The 17,083-nt window shown below is 33.2% G+C and overlaps 1 protein-coding gene across 1 annotated transcript; it reads right to left on the minus strand.

The window, feature by feature from the left end:
• Window positions 1-40: 40 nt before the first annotated feature.
• FG379_001019 (uncharacterized protein) lies at window positions 41-16,885 on the minus strand (the record flags this gene model as incomplete). The annotated part of the gene is made up of 1 exon (XM_067327658.1): window positions 41-16,885. One exon carries the CDS (start codon window positions 16,883-16,885, stop codon window positions 41-43), a length of 16,845 nt encoding a protein of 5,614 aa, XP_067184270.1.
• Window positions 16,886-17,083: the final 198 nt, after the last annotated feature.

A 17,083-nucleotide genomic window follows, 5' to 3' on the forward strand; every position in this document is an offset into this window, starting at 1 on the left:
CTATATATTTCGTACTTATTGCTAATATTTTCCTACTTCGTCATAGCCATGGCATCCATGTTGGTTTCATTGTAGAGAGGTTACTTTTGTCTGTAGAGCACTCAATGAGTTCAAGGATGCTTCTGTCTATCGGAACACTCTTGTTATTTGTGGGCCTTGGATTAGTGAGCATCGCAATTTTTTCCATCATCCTACGAACGTTCCTATCTACTTTTTCCCTGATTTCAACATTTGAAAGTAAGCGTTCTTGCATCAACTTGGAAATTGAGCTTTGTGTTGTCTCATCCGAAACTGGCTGTGAATTGTATTGCAATGTTCCGTCGAGTCTCCCATATATTACTTTGTCTGTTTCTTTATTTTGGATCTGGGTAACTTGTATGGCTCTGTGCATTGAAAATGTGTAAAGATCGTCTCTTATAAGTGAGCACAATAAATTTCTTACGTGGAATTCGTACTTTTGAAGGCAATGGACAAATGCTAACATTGAGCCGGGGAGAACTCCAACTTTCCCAAAAGGTCCCATTAGATTCTCCATGTTTCTTGTAAGTCTGAAGGGAACTCTCTCTGTTTTCTCAACAATCAAAGTGGATGAAACATACGAGGACTTCAACTCTGATTGATACACCTGACCCGTGTCAATAGACAAGAATATCTTATTTGGAGTGACTTCGTTGACACCTAGGATATATGAAAATATAGACAGTATCCCGATTTGGCATGTGAATTGCTTTATGAATGTGAATGACTGGTCATGTGACCTGAATCTCTTTAACAAGTTTCTCCTTAGTATGTCTCCAGGAACCCAGTTCTCGCAAATCTCGCTATATATTTTGAGTAAGTCATCTTTTTGCACTTTTTCTTCTAGATCTTCTTCTGAAACTCTCCTTCTGTGTATATTCAATAGTCTTCTATGCATAAGTACTGGTATGTCTAAATCCCTTACCAAGTCATTGTTGTCAATGGCCTCTTCCTCAACAAGTTCAGCAATGCTCTTCTTCTCACTATCTTCAACAATACGACAACGAGGGTGAAGCGGAACACATGGCTGAATAGTGAAAAATATACTCCTTGAACGTGTTTCCTTGTACCTATACAATAGAGAATTTAATGCAACTTGAAGATGTAGAATACGTTCTTCCACTTTTTGTTGCAACCCACTGTATGGCTGAATAAGAAAGTGTATTGTACCTCCATTAGAGGTAATAAAACCAATTCTCTTTAATTTATAAGACTGCCTAACTACCGTCTCCACAATTGGTAATGGTCTATCTAAGTAAATAACTCCACCTATTGGATTACTACTGCTAGAACTTTCTAATACTGCAAAGTTTCTTAAATAAAGACTTTCTGATGAAATCCTCAAGTTTTGTCCAGGAACTTCTATCTTGATATTTATCCTGTGAAATAAATCACACAACGTAGAAGATAGGTCTGGAAGTAACGAGTTACCTCCAAAGTTGTCATTAGAACACTTCTCAGTGCATTTAGTAAAGTAGTCCTTCCATTTCTTTAGTTTTTGTAAAACATAGTCAACTTTTAAATTCAAGGGGACTTTCTCAATGGATGAGGATTGATCACACTTATATACGTTAAAATCATCCTTAAACTCATCCCAAAATTGTTTAATAACATTTCTAGATCTTTCAAATGACTTGTTATTGATGTTTGCCGATTTACTAAGAAGTTGTTCGTATCTCTTGATTACATTTTGTTCCAAGAACTGCACTCCAACTTTAGGTAGGAAATCAGAATCCCTTAGACCTTCTTCATAGTTGCAATAATTTTCCCATAATCCATTAGGCTTGCAATGTGGGAAAATATCAACCGTCATTTGAAACAGAGTACGTATTGCACAAAGAAGTTCATCCAATGGGTCTGGTTTGCAATTCAATACAAGATCTTCAACCCAATGTTCTAATGCTAATGTGAGTGCACCATGCTTCTGCCTACAATTATTCATTATCGTCTCTATCCTCTGCCACCCTAGTGAAATAAAAGTAGGGTAGATGCCTGAAGATGGAGGTGGTGCTTGGTTCTTATTCAAATTGTTGTCAAACTCAGAATTAGAATATGAATACCAATACATACTTCCCATTTCTCTCTTCTCAAGATAAATGCTCCTGATATTGAAGTAGATACTTTGCGGGAATACAGTTGTGATTTTATTTAAAATGTGCATCAAAGCGTTCCCTTCAATTCTATCTAGTCCAGCAATTAGCTGTGGTATCCAGGGAAGCCACACAGCACAAGGTAGGAAGTCTGAGTACTTTATGAAAGCAAGTGAAAGATATTTCCCCTCCGGGGAATCATGAGGTAATAACCAAAGAATTCTAGACAGTAGTATCGAGTATTTGTCAGGCCTTAAATATATCCCCATAAGATATGAAATAACTGCATTTACTGCATAACTCATATTCTGATGAATATATAAAAGTCTATCTGTATATTGTGCCCATGTAATCCAACCTCTTGCAAATAATGGATAGACCTTTAAAGAGGACAATAGATCGGTATTTGGACGAACCATTGGAGGGCCAATGTTTGGAATCGGTGAGTTATTAACGGTTTGTAGACCACTATCTGAATTGAATATTGAATGGCCAAGAATAACATTTCCAGAATTATGAGTATCACCTTCAATATAGAAATTAGGATATAGTTTATTCAATATTATCCCCTTTAATCTCAACAGCTCAGCTCTATATTCATCAAAATACGGCTCAGGCGACTTTTGAAAGTCCGTCATATTCAAAATATTCAATCCAGTCCTTAATTGAGAGTTGTCAGAAAGACAGAGTTTAACTTTTTCAATAGTGGCAAGGAAGGTTTCAGCTCTGTAAGCATCACCACCGGACAATTGAAGATGGTTTTGCAACCTCTGTAGGAGAGCAACGGAAACTTCCGGGAGTCTATGAGATTTTCTGGCAATTGAAGCAAATTTAATCATGGTCCATGGCATATCCTGTAGATAACTTGGCCAAAGCGACTTCGCATGTGGACTTAGATAATCAGATCTGCTTATTAGGTTCATAATTATTGAAAATACAAAGTTTCTCCAAACAAATAGATCATTCCATAATATCATGCTGTCCCATTTATTTGGAAGGCGATCCCTCCAAACATTCAACATCCTGGCTTCAAAATACCCAGGAGTGGAACTTGATGAGAGACCTTGAGATGCAGAATAACTACCAAGGTTTCCAACTACATTCATCATACCACCTGACACTGAAATATGGTTATTTGCTACTGTACCTTGAGGGAACATTCCATTGTTATGTAGCTGTAAATTCATTCCCATTCCAAGATTGTTATGTATATTTGTGCTGTTAAATGTTTGGTTAAAATTATTGTCTTGGTAAAGTTTTTTCTCAATATCGGAAGATAATCTGAAACCTTCTTGTAACTCAACATACTGCTGAAAATTTAAGAGTAAAGGTATATGACACACCGAAACAATACTTGGTAGCATAGCCCAAAAGTTTAATACTGTTTTATATCCCACGGAACAGTGGCGTTCAAACTCCGAAAGTTTAGACTTCGAAATATTATTTTGTAAAATGAAATTTTGAATATTTTGGTAATATAATGTATTTCCGGAATTCATATTTCCAAAATTAATATTTCTGTTATAATTTACATGATTATAAATTCCCTGTTCTTGCGGAACCTGAAAACTCCAATTATTACTGATTGTTCCAAGTAACAAATCATATAAAGAATGATATGCCTGGCACAATTTTGTCACTGGGTTATGCAAAATGTATTTATTCACAAGCTTTTCAACTAAAACCCAGTCTTGGAGTTTTGATGAGCACTCTAATTGAAGCTGTGGATTTTTGCGTTCTTTAGCAAATTCATTTAAAGTATTCCATTGATTCAGATGTTTTGCACATGCTACCCAACTGTCAATCCAAATTATTACTTCATTATTTAACAATGATGGTTTTCCTATATCAATTAAATCATACCAACAAGAGATTTTATTGTCCTCATTTTGGATTCCTTTGTCTTCGAAAGAAAAATTCAAGCAGTAAATTTTGTCCAAATTATTGTAGAATATCTCTTGAGCCCTACTCCACTCAGCTTGTTGCATTAGTGCCAAACCTGCATGTGTTTCAATGCAATTTGAATGGGCCCTCCTAATTCCAATGACAATATCCTCCTCTTGAAGTTCACTATATATCTCTGCTAAAATCATCCAAGAATTATCAAGATCTTTACCATAAGCTATATCTTCACAATTATTTTCTGATTTATGGAGTAAACAATTGTAATCTATATCAGAAATCAAACTATGTTTGTGGTACATTTGATTTTTCAAATAATCTCCTGCGATATGCCAACACCTCAATTTCGTAGATAAGTGTAAAAGCAAGCTAGTGGGTAGTATTGGTGGTGATTTACAGAGAATCAAGCCCTCCAAAATAATATGTGGAATGGTCCACTCAGATGGCATAGATGAGCTTATTCGATGGTGTCTTTCCTTTGAAAGGAGATCAATAATGTCCGAAGTAAGTGAATCTTTCTGTTTATTTGTTAAGTTGCCCCAGATAAAAGGAAAGATAGTTTTCCAAGTGGTTATTGCAATTTCCTCATCAGTATTAGAAAAGAATAATAATGACTTCAGAATTAAATCAGGTCTATTTCTTGCATCTTCTATAACCTTATTGAAAGTTAAAATTTGACTATATTTATCGTCCTCTAATACATTTCTGAAGTTTTTACTATTCGGTTTTTTCAGTAATTCCACCTTACTATCACATTCTAATAGTTCAATTAGTGAAGCATTTTTAGCTCCTATATCTACTTCATAGTTTACAATATTTGCAAAAAACGAATCATCAATTTCCCACAAATTCAACTCATCTTTCGCAATATTGTCTTGAACCCTTTCTGATTTATCTGGATGGTTATCCAAATATTTAGATTTCACTCTTTCAGCAGTTCCTCGTTCCAAACTCGGTAGAATAGTGGCAAATCTTCCTATCATATTGGTTGAAGCTTCATCAAGAGTAAGTGATGGTATCATTAATTCTAAAAATTCCGTAATGTAAAATCTTTCTGCCAGAACGTCAAAACTAGATGAGGTAAATAAGTAATGGAACCTTTCCATTATATCTAAAGGTAGTTTTTTATTAAACCAACTCAAAATTCCTTCTTTTATAACCGGATGTGGCGATGCTAAGCTAAGTAATGCGCACCTTTCTAGATAAGAAATTATTTTACAATTTGAAAATAGAGAATCAGCCTCAGAATAGAACTCATTTCTTAAGTTGAACCAATCGGTATTAATGAAACTCATTTTCTCACATATTTCAGTCTTTAGATTTAGAAACTTGTCTTCTTCATTTAGTAACTCTTTTAGGAAAGAATGGTAAATAAGATGTACCTCATATTTACGATTTCGGTCACAAACAAATGACCAGCTCGTAAGTAGAATAATGACCAATTCAAAATTAAGAATGTCTACTTCTTTTGAAGACTCACTTTTTACTTGACAATAACATCTCAAAATATCGTCTAAATCAACAACCTTTGGGAGCTCCTTTTTATCAGAGTCTAAGCTTAAAAAAGAATCTGAATTTGAATGTTCAGAATTATCTGAGTTAAAGCAGTTATCGCCATCCAATTTAATTTGTAGTTTTTCAAATAAATAACTAGACAGATTTAACTGTGTCCCAAACAGCCAACGTCCAATAATACTAATAATATTGTGAACAATTCCTCCCTGAAAATTACTGAGACCAAAGTCACGTAGCAATTGAATTGAATAGTCCCTAAGAAAACTGTTCCCTATAACTTCAATAGTGACTGATGGAGAAATAAATAATATTTGAAGGAATTCGCAACAAATATTAAGTGTCAGGATGTTTTGAACTGTATTTAAATTTTGTGCTTGAGAAATTGTATTGTAATTAGTGGACGTACCACTAACCTTGGGAGCGATAAAAACATGATTTCTCATATTGCTATGTTTAACAGGAAAGGAGTTAGAATATGTACTGTGTATACTTTGAGTATTGGTATTTCCAGAAATTAATTGTAATATTCTGTTCAAAGTATATATAATTAATGGAGAAAGATATTTTAAAAACAATAAGCCATTTCTGTGTTTCTTCTCACTAATAAATATATCTTTAGAAATATCACTTGAGAGAATCCCATGTGCTAATAAGGACTGAGTAATTTTAATTGAAGTATAAAGCGAAATGTTCTTGTGAGGTTTATTACTACCATCATCTTCATTGTTAATACTATTATCGTTGTTGTCACTATTATTACTACTGTTAATTTTGCTATTATGAACATTAAAATTATTATTATTATCTTTGTTATTATGAACATTAACATTACTGTTATTGTCTTCATCATCATCCATATTATTATTATTATTATCATTATTATTATTATTATTATCTTTGTTATTATGAACATTAACATTACTGTAATTATCTTCATTGCCAATATTATTATTATTATTGTTACTTTTGTTTCTGTCTGATGCCAATGTGAAATTTTGGTCACCTTCCATTGAAGCAGGGCGATCAAAAACTTTATTTTTTCCAATAAATTTTATAGGCCTTGATTCTGGTAAAATTGGTAAATCACCAAAAATTGACCAAATACCAGAAACTGAAATTTCTAATAGTTTAGTGTAAAACAAATCAACGTTATTGTCAGGTTTTAATTTTCTTGCTAGAGGAGTTCTGTAATTTTTAATATATGAATACTCAAGTTCTTTTCGTTTTATGAACTCATGTTTATTTGAATGGTCAATGTTACTATATACATTCTCAATAAATTCATTAATCATCTGCTTTAATTGTTTTGATGGCTCTGAAATCATTTGTACCAGTTTACAGATGAGTGAATATAATGAGTCTGTAACAACTCTCTCTCCGGAAATAATGGCAGGATCAAGAATTTGAAGAAGTGAATTCAGTTGCATAATTAACATTGAGGGGGACTGATGTCTTATTATAACTTGTATCCCTGCTATTATAGTTAAATGGAACGCAATGTGGTTATTATTAATTGTTTGTGAAGAATGCAAAATACTGTTTGAATTAGATGATAAACCATTTTGACCATGAGTATTAATACGATTTTGGGTAGTATTGTTTAAGTAATTTGCGTAACTGTATCCCAAATCCAACCAATTGTATTGAACCTTACAATAAGGATTTTTTTTTATAATGTTGGATACAATATTGAATGATTTGGCAACCATTTGATGGTCACTATTCGAAGACAACAAAGCAAGCCTAAACCAAATAGTTATTATCAAGTCAATTAATGAAATATACCTTTTTTCATCCGAGTCCAATAAAGAAGATAAATATGGAATTGATGAGATGTCAATTGAAGAATTTACGTAATCGCTAGCATTCATTTTAAGTTTATTTTGGGATTTCAGATCAGGTGTTGATTCTGGAGACAGTTTTCTCTTTTTATTTTCTACTGAATCAACTGAGCAAGAATCTTCATTACCTATATTTACCGAATCAATTGTCTCATTTATATTACAAATCCAATTAGTAACAACCATCATAACGTCAAAAATATTTCTTTTTATTTCTGGAAGAAATGGTACGTTCGTAGATGTTGGAAATGAATATTGTGAATTCGCACCTTGGCCAGAATACCCACAACTTTGATTAATCAAAGGAGTATTTGAAATGTAATTATGATTAAAATTTGGATTTATTGGATAATAACCCCAAAGTAACTTGGTAATTGTTGAAAGTATCGGTGAAAGTAAGTAAATTGACTCACAGAATAGAATATCTGGATGCAAAGTAATAATATTCCAGTGATAGAGTTGTTGTTGAAGAGGCAAATTGAAACTGTCTTGTATCAAAATTGCTACCATCAATCTTATCCAGTTAGAAAAGAGTTTTTCAGGAGTCTTGTCTCTTATTGAAAGCTTTGGAGGAGATGGTACAAGTGAGAATGTATTCCTATTAATGCTTCTATTTGATTGGTTTGGGCTAATTAAATTATTTTGATCAAGTTCATATGAGATCGGTTTTATTGAATAAAGTAGAGGAATAAACAATTCAAGAGCTCTTCTTACTATCATTCTCACTTCAGAAATACTATAAAGTCTGATAAGTGAAACTAACATCGAAAACAAAATCTTGTCTGGAAAAGGGTACTTCTTCACAAAATAACACATTGCTATATAACCCCAAGATTTAAGTAATGATGACTCTGTTCTGAGAATATTCCATACGTTTTTGACTACTCTCTTCCTGTTATTAGAGAGAGTTTCATCAAAATACTTGTTTTTTATAATAATAATCAATAGTTTAAGTGTTTCAATTTTAAGTATATCATCAGTTGCAGAAAGTCCAAATGTTCCGTGCAATGGTATTACCCCTCTCTCTAATGTCGGTAATACTATCCTTAAAATAATACCTTCATAGATATTTTCATTCAACCATGAATTCTCCAATGGAAATTCGGATGTATCTTTTTCAATTCTATTAAACTCAAACTCAAGTAAGGGAATAAGGATAAGTTGTATGCATGCAAGTTGAGTTCCGGGTAAAATTGTAGATGTGTCAATATTTGGATTGTTGGGGTAATATCTCTGAAGAAGTTGATTAAATAGTAGACGCTTTTCTTGAATTGTTAACGTTTTTGGGACAGTAAAAATGAGAAAATCACGAAGGGGCCCCGTATCAATGGTAGTGCTTGTGCCGAATAAAGTTGCAATCGTTAAAACTACATCAATTCTCCTCCTTTTTAAGTGTTCTTTTACTTCATTTGTATTAGTAGTGTTTAAAAGTAGTGAGTAAATCAGTTCCTTCGAAGGATACAATATTTGATTGCAGCCGGCACTATTTATACTGCTATTCTGAATATTCTTATTGTTTGGTGACTGAATATTAACTCCATTACTACCATTTTGATTTAAAGGTCTTACTTGAGAAAAACTATATGAACTATTATTAGCTGAAAAAATATGGTCGCCCTCATTAATGCCTTGCCTATGGTAATTAACTGGAGAAGTTTGAGTTAAGCTACCAACAGAGGAATTATTATGATTGCTTAATGAAGTAACCAAGACACTCTTCATACTTTTCATAATGGATTCAATATCTGTTACTACTTCTTTACCCAAATATGTTTCACTTTTGTCACTTAAGTTCTTGTTAAAAGGGTTATTTAGGGTATTCGTAGCGGAATAAAACCCAATTAACATCTTAAAAAGTAAAAAGCATTCATTAGAGTGGAAAAAACTCCATGGGTGTTGCCAGGAAACACTTCCCTGGTATCCCAATGCTAACTCAAACTTATTATCATAGTTTCCATTATTTAATATTCCACCAGTTCTAGACAACACTATTAATCTATTAAAAATTGTATTGTATAAAGTTAACAGCGCATCAATGATTGTCAAATTGGATTTATTAGTGGAGTAATAATATTCCAAGAAGTCAATTATAAGAATGCTTGGCCACTCATCACATAAGTTACTTAAGACCCTTATACCATTCCATGCACTAGAATAAATTTCAGTGTACGCAGGAGAACTAGGTACAGAATGAGTCATTTTCTTGCTAATATTTTGCGTTATTGCATGATTCTTTTGTCCAATATTTGTTTGAATCGAGTTGTTCACTTGACTTTGACCAACAGATTTTACAATGTCACGCTTAGTTTCGAAATATTCAATTTCCTTCAGTACTTTGTTTAGAGTTGAATCTATTAGCTGTGCTCTATATTGATACAATTTAACTCTAACCACTGAGCATGATTTTATTCTAATCAAGTCAATTAGAAAATTTGCATAACGATCAGATGAAAGCTGCTGAATTAAAAACATTACTACATTGTGAGGCGAATGTGTCGAAAACAATGCAAGTGGGAGGCGAAATGGTGATGAAATTGTCATATTTGTAACATATGAGGTAATAAAAGAGTAAACAGATGATTGTCCATTGGCTGTTCCATCTATTCCCGGAAAAGAACGCGTTCCTAAAACTGTTCCAATAACTTTTGCAACGAATTCATCTGAACCCTGAGGTAAAAGATGAAAAACGCAAACCATTGCAATTGCCATCTGAAGATCCTCTTCATGCCTATTTATATTATCATAATAACTTCCAACAAACCCTGTAGACGAGTTCGGAACTTGTCTGTGGTTTACATAGTTGTTCGTATTAAAGTTGTCTCTTTGCTGAAAATCAGTAGGCCAACACAATTTTTGAAGGTGTTGCAAAAGTTTCTCACCCAATGTTACATTAAAGCAAAAGCATAGTAATTCGAGGAGTCGTGCCAAACCTTGAAGTAAATGTACAGTTAATCTTGTTGCAGAGGCCAGTTGTACAAGCACCGGCCTCAAACAGTGTCTGAGTTGATCCTCCGGTAGCAGTTCATAGTGGCTGGTATTTGTATGATTTCTATTTACATTATTGGTATTAAGAATATCACTAGTGTTATCTATATGTGAAATCTGTTGATTCAGAACAAATCTCTCTATTCTAACTATCACCCTTAATGCATGATGGGCTGCTTTACAAATCTCCAGGTCTTTTCTAGTTACACAACGTAACAAAATACCAATAATCCTCCATCTCAGTTCCTCAACTAAAGGTTTTGATTGCATTTGTTGACTTAACTGGTTAACACATGAATATACTTGTTGGTTAATACTATTCTGATATTGATTTGGATAAACTTGATGTGAAAATTGGGACTTCTGTTGATTAACTTGATGAATTCCCTGGTTTGGTAAATTGTGAGTTATTTGTGTTTGTAAACCTACATTTTGGGTTAAATTCTGAATCTGTTGCTGTTGAAATTGAATCCCTTGACTTAAATGTGAGCCTTGGTGCACTTGATTACTTTGAGACTGAGTAACTTGTTGAAAAGTGTTTGACTGATTTGTCTGAATTGGAGAGCTCGTTTGTATTATCGGATTAACAATAGAAGAGGTACTTGAAGAGGTATGAGAAGATATTTGAGGGCGATTTCTGAGGAATTCTGACCAAATGGGATGAATAAGAACCTGTTTAAGAAATTTGATAGAATAAATTTGTACCTTAATTCTATTATTTTCAATATCTGGATTGTCTTTATTGAATGTATTTTGATGATTCATACTATGTGTATTTGCTTGTGTTTGAGAATTGCTCAATCCTTTTTGACTTTCATTAGTTTCTATATCAACTTCATCTTTGATTAAAACAATTATATCCTCAACAAATCTCTTTATAACAGTTGAAGGAATACCAATAGGTGTCGGTCTCAAAGATGCAATAAAACAAAGGGCATCCAAAAACGCCAATTGATAAGGAATACTACATGTAGATATCAATTTAGTTTGAAGCCTACTTAAGAGCAATTGTAAAAGTGTTGTTTGGGTTGAAGAACCATTTTGCAGCATAACTTCATTTAAGTTATTGAAACTGATGTTCAATAAAGTTGCAACTGAAACTCCCGTGACATGAGACAATGAACACAAGCATTTCTGTGCCATCCTTCTGCACGATGAACTCAATGAAAGGATGTTTGGAACTATTGAATTTATGAACAAATGATTTAAATGGCCACGCAGTATATTTAACACCTCTTCTGAAGGTATACTTTCTCCTAGAGAATTAAATATTTCATTTCTAATCAAAGACCCAGAAAACCAATTTTCTTTTGAATCAAAGATAAGCATTTCCATATAGACTCTATGTGAGTCAGTCCACCATAATTCTTGATTATTCTCCTTTAGTTTATTCGTGTCTGTTATCATTTTGATAAAATCGTCCCAATTACTTCCAAATGTACTTATTTGTTCACCCGAGACGGTGACAAGTCTACTTTGTGTTATTGTATTTCCATATTTTGTCTGTGGTAAACTGAAACAAGTACTTGAATCTTTATTTAGTATTGCATTCGGCTTTATCCCAGAAAACACTGAATATATCAAGCATTCTAGTGCATCCTCTGAACATCTTTCACCAAAGGAGTTACAATAGGCCTCCGAGTCCTTTGACACGAAAAAAAGCGAGTCCGAGAGTCTCGTAAAATAAATTTGAGACCAATCCGGTGGGATGCAATTCAATATCTCAATAATCAACAGAGAAGCCGCTGTTTTTTTTTCTCGCAAATTTTCATAACAGAGAGTAACAATGTTCGATGACAACAATGTTGGTAACTGTGCAGTTTGAAGTGCTCTCCTGACATAAAAAGAAGGGAAATTTTTAACCAGATTATAATATGTAGAAACCAAATCTTTTATGGCCTCAAGTGACACAAGTGCAGGTTTTCTGTAATTATTATCTTTTTTTGGAGTAGTAACAAATTGAACTTCAATGGTTTCAAACAATCCAGACAAAATAGGTGTTACAGGATCTGTATTAAAAGAGGACCAATACAAATTTAACGTTGAATGTTCTGGAATGAATGACCTAGATGCAGAATATATTGCCAAAAAAGTAGTCAAACCTTCACAATTCTTACCAATAACAGATGAAAATTCATCAATAGTTGAAGATGCTAATATTATGATCTTTGTAAGTAACTCAATATTAATAAAGTAGGAAGGCATAGTTGAAATCGCAGATAAACTAAGATAGTCCATTGAAAAAAGAGTTTTTATTTTCGGATTCTCAATTCTTTCAAAATTCTCGCGTAGGTACAACCCCAAAAAATTAAAATAGTTGTTTATATTATCGACTGAGCCAATATCAACCCAAAAAACTGATAGATAAAACAATATTAGATTTTTTATATGGCTATTAGTGATACCCCTTATTGTTTGAGTAATGCTGCTCGAACTATCTAGTTTTGATACAGATACCAAATATTGATATATATGTTGCAAAACATCATTGATTTTAAAGAAAAGAGTTTGTTTGCTCTCCGCAAAAGAGGAATTAAAGCTCATTGTAATCGGAACATTCATATTATTACCTTGTTCAGGCTCTAATATTGGAGAATCTTTCAAAAACCATCGATTCTTACCACCTAATTTTCCCAAAATTCTTCCTACAACAGTAGCATGTTGAAATGCAATAGATTGAAGTGTATAATAAGATAAATTATTGTTTTTCTGGAACCTTGGATAGTTATTTAGCAGTATTTGAGCAATGGGTAACGGTATTGGTGGTGCAGGCCTCAATAGCTTACAAAGAATAACAATAATGGAAGGCCTCGTTTGGAACCTGTGTGATTGATAAATCGTATTTGTTAAAATAGGATATAAGAAGTCATGATGAAGGTTGTCAATCCAGAGATCGAGACTTCTAAGAGCCAATAATACCAGTTCGGGGTCATTACTTTCAAGTGCATCTATCATTGGGCCTATTAACTCCCCCATGTATGGCAACAAAGACTTTAGCCTTGCAGGTACAGTTAAAGAAATTTCCAACCATATCTCTCTGAAAGGAGAATCTGTAATTTTATGCATTTTTATTGCTGTTTCAAGAAACCATGGAAGAATTTTAAGAAATTCCCTGTAAATCCCTGATGCTTTCCCACCTGGAGTGATGCTTCTGAATAGGGATCTTAAAATAGAGAGGAAGAAGATATTACTTTGATATTTAGAAGCCATTGAGATACAAGAAACACACAAATCAACGATATGTGGAATGATTATGACTTCAAATTGTGGATTTTGGCCAATATATCTGAACAATTGTTTAAATAAGCGTGTAATCACAAGCCCAGATGCGATAACATTCGAATTATTGTCGCAGATTCCATACTTGTTATTATTGTAAATAAAAGTATCAGGTATAGGTAAGTCGGGAAAGTCCTTATTAATTTGTAAGAAGGAAACATTAACATTTTGAGTTAAAATGTCGAATGGAAACGGATTGTCTTCTGGATTTCCATGTGGAGCTGTTGTTGGAGCAAATTTAAGGAGATCATGTGGGTCATCTCTCGGGTCTATAATAGAGAATTTGTTGTCGCTCGAGATTATTAATACCCCATAATTAGATATTCTTCCACGAGAAAATGGTATATTGCAATGTTGCTCAACGAGATCAATATGAGGATCAATAACACATCTCGAGAGAGCAGACTTTTCACATTCAATAGGGTATATTGAAAATGTGAGAGGTGTAGAAGACATATTATTTGCCTGTGCAATAATAGAAGAGATATCGTTCTGAGAAATCGACTCGAAACTTCCCTGAATCTGGTTCAAAGAGGCTAAAATAATATTTAAAGAGGAAGAATTCTTTCTAAGAGCCTTAAATTCTGATTCTGGTTCAATAGATAGAGATTCCAATTTGGAAATTAAATGTGGTAGAATTGACTCGTAAAATATCCTACTGACATGATGTTGAAGACCCCAGTAATGGAAAATTAAGGCAATTTGGGGGCTAATTCTAGTTGACCAATCGAATAAAAGCGGAAATGTAGCCTGAATAATATCTCCAAATGATTGTGGATGAATGTAACATAATGTTGAGGCTAAAAGTTCTAATAGCTCCCTTTCTTCCGGCAATATAGACAATGGTGAAAAGTGATGTAATTTCAGATTGTTTGTTTTTGTGTTTGAAGGTCCTGTGCTTAAATTACTTATATGTTGGTTTGGTTGGCTCTGTAAATTACTAGGAATAATCAAGGAACTCGTAGGAATAATCATGCATTTATCACCACCTTCTCCAATATGGAAGAAACTGGATGTACTCATTGTATATTGGAATGAAATACAATATTCAATACTACAAATTATACCTTCGATTAATATTTTTTGCAGTAGCTTACTTTCCTTTTCATTTAACATTAAACCACTTGAAAGTTTTCTAACATCATACCGTGTGATATCAAGATTTATATTATTATTGTTTGCATTAGAAATACCTGAAGAGTTTGTATTTATGAAGTTCTTGTTATTAAAGTTTCCATTGTAGTTTCCATTGGAAGTAAATCCCCTACTATTAAGAGTAGTAATGTGGAATACCGTTTGTCTCGCACCAATGATCGTGGCACGGATTATAGGCCTTAGTTCTCTCAATATATCAATTACAAGTGGTTTAGATTGGTTTGATTTGTCAAAGACTTTATCGAGCTTATGTGGCGGTGTACAACCCAAAAGTGAGACTTCACAGTGTCCCATTTGAGAATTAGAATAAGAGAAGGAGTTGTCAAGCCAATTTTCTGTGTTAGCAATTTTGTTAAACTCATCTAAAAACTCTTTCAATGTTGGTTTGATGAATCCTGAAGTGAATATATCATTTCTTGGTGTTTGAATATCTGGCAATTCTTTTCCTAAAGAAATGATAACGAGGTTATATATTTGGCGTCTCAGTTGGTGAAGTTTCATTGAAAAAGCCCACATAATCTTCAATAAAATATCTCTAATTATGATATTTTTTTGTGGATTATTGTGTGTTATCAAACCATCTTTCTTTAAAATGTCTGGTATAAATGCCAAAGATCTAATGCAATAATGTTGAGCTGGTAAGGGTAGCGAAGTATCCAAGACATTTCTAGTAAGTGAATGCAGGCATTTTAAAACTGAATCGAATAGAGATTCTTGATTCATATTATTAAAAAATGAATTCGAATATTCAATCCTCAGATATACTAACATTTCATGTATTATTGCCGATGAAATTACTTTTACAGTCTCATATCCTGTTCTCCCATGGCCAATAAGCACAGTTTCATCAAGCAGTATGTCAGCTTTGTCGTAAAAGCTCTGTCTAATATCTGTGCTCAAAATACTTCTAAGGCAAACCAATATTTCGCGTCTTTGTTGAATACAATATGGTGGGCAGAGAAGTAATATTTCAATAAAACCTTGAGTAAATCCCGGAAGTATTTGCCTCAGAGCCTCTGAAAGTCGATCATCAGTATTAAAACTTCTAAAAAAATGAATAAACCAAAGGGCAATTTTACTACATGCAATCATGTATTCTTGTACAAAAGACTTATATGAAGGTTTGGAAATTATGTCCATTACTTGTTCAAAATTAATCTGAAAGTGTTGATTTGCAGAGTGGTTATATGAAGTGTATGAAGAACCTGGTAATTTAGGATGGAATTCTCTTGGGAAGATGCTTGCCATATTTAAACAAGAAATTAAATTGGGAGCAAATATTGCAAAATAACGTTCTATGTAGTGTGGATAAAGTTGAAAGATATGTAATAGAGCCAGAGGTAGCTCTGTCAAAATTCTCAGAGATCTGTTACAGGGTAATACTGAAGTAGAGGTTGAGTTACTACTATTACTTATGCCAGAGGGCAAGGAGCTTCTATTTGCGGCTGAACGGACAGGATTTGTCAGATCACCAAAATCTGACAATGAAGATGACAGGCCACCCCTAAATAATGATTGATCTGACTCTTCATTTGTCAAATTTGTTGAATCTGACTTATTTGCCGAGTTTCTACCATTAATTCCCATTAAATCCTGCCCTTGAGAAGAATTGCTCCTGTTTGAAATTATTTCTTGAATTAGATGTGGCAAATTATGCTGAATATCATTACAAAGTCTAGATGAGAATCCAAGAAATGACTCTACTAGAAATTCTAACTTTTCAGTAAAATTCTTGTGCAAAAAAACTAAATTTCGAATGGCAAGTACTCCAATATCGTCCATTTCTCTATCAAGAATATGTAGGCACAACTGTGCTAACTCGAGACAGTAATTAGAAATTATTTCATTGTGTGGAAGTAAGGTTAATATTTCCATACAAACAATACTTGATTTTCTGTACTCTTGTTTTCTCAATTTGTCCTTAAAAAGTAGAATCGACTTGATTCCTTCGAGACATTCATTTAGGAAATTAGAATATGTCTGAACATCACTAGTGTATAGTTCTATATTATCTCTAATACTTGTTAAAAACTCCAATTCGTCCTCTACATTTCTTTGTCCAAATGTCTTTAGCCTCGAGCTAATTTCACTTATATCCATATTTAGCTTTCATTAATTACTACAGATTATGGTCTATTTATATATAATAATGCTAATTTTTACACAAAAATCAATACAGTATATATTTACTTTAAAAATTCTTTGTTACGATATTTATCAAAACAAATAAATAACAAAAACGATATCAAAGTTCCCACTACTTTGACTATACCATTCAAACCCGCAATTTTATTGTGC

The sequence above is a fragment of the Cryptosporidium bovis genome (assembly GCF_009768925.1).
Source record: "Cryptosporidium bovis isolate 45015 chromosome Unknown contig_2, whole genome shotgun sequence".
Classification (NCBI taxonomy): Eukaryota; Apicomplexa; class Conoidasida; order Eucoccidiorida; family Cryptosporidiidae; genus Cryptosporidium; species Cryptosporidium bovis.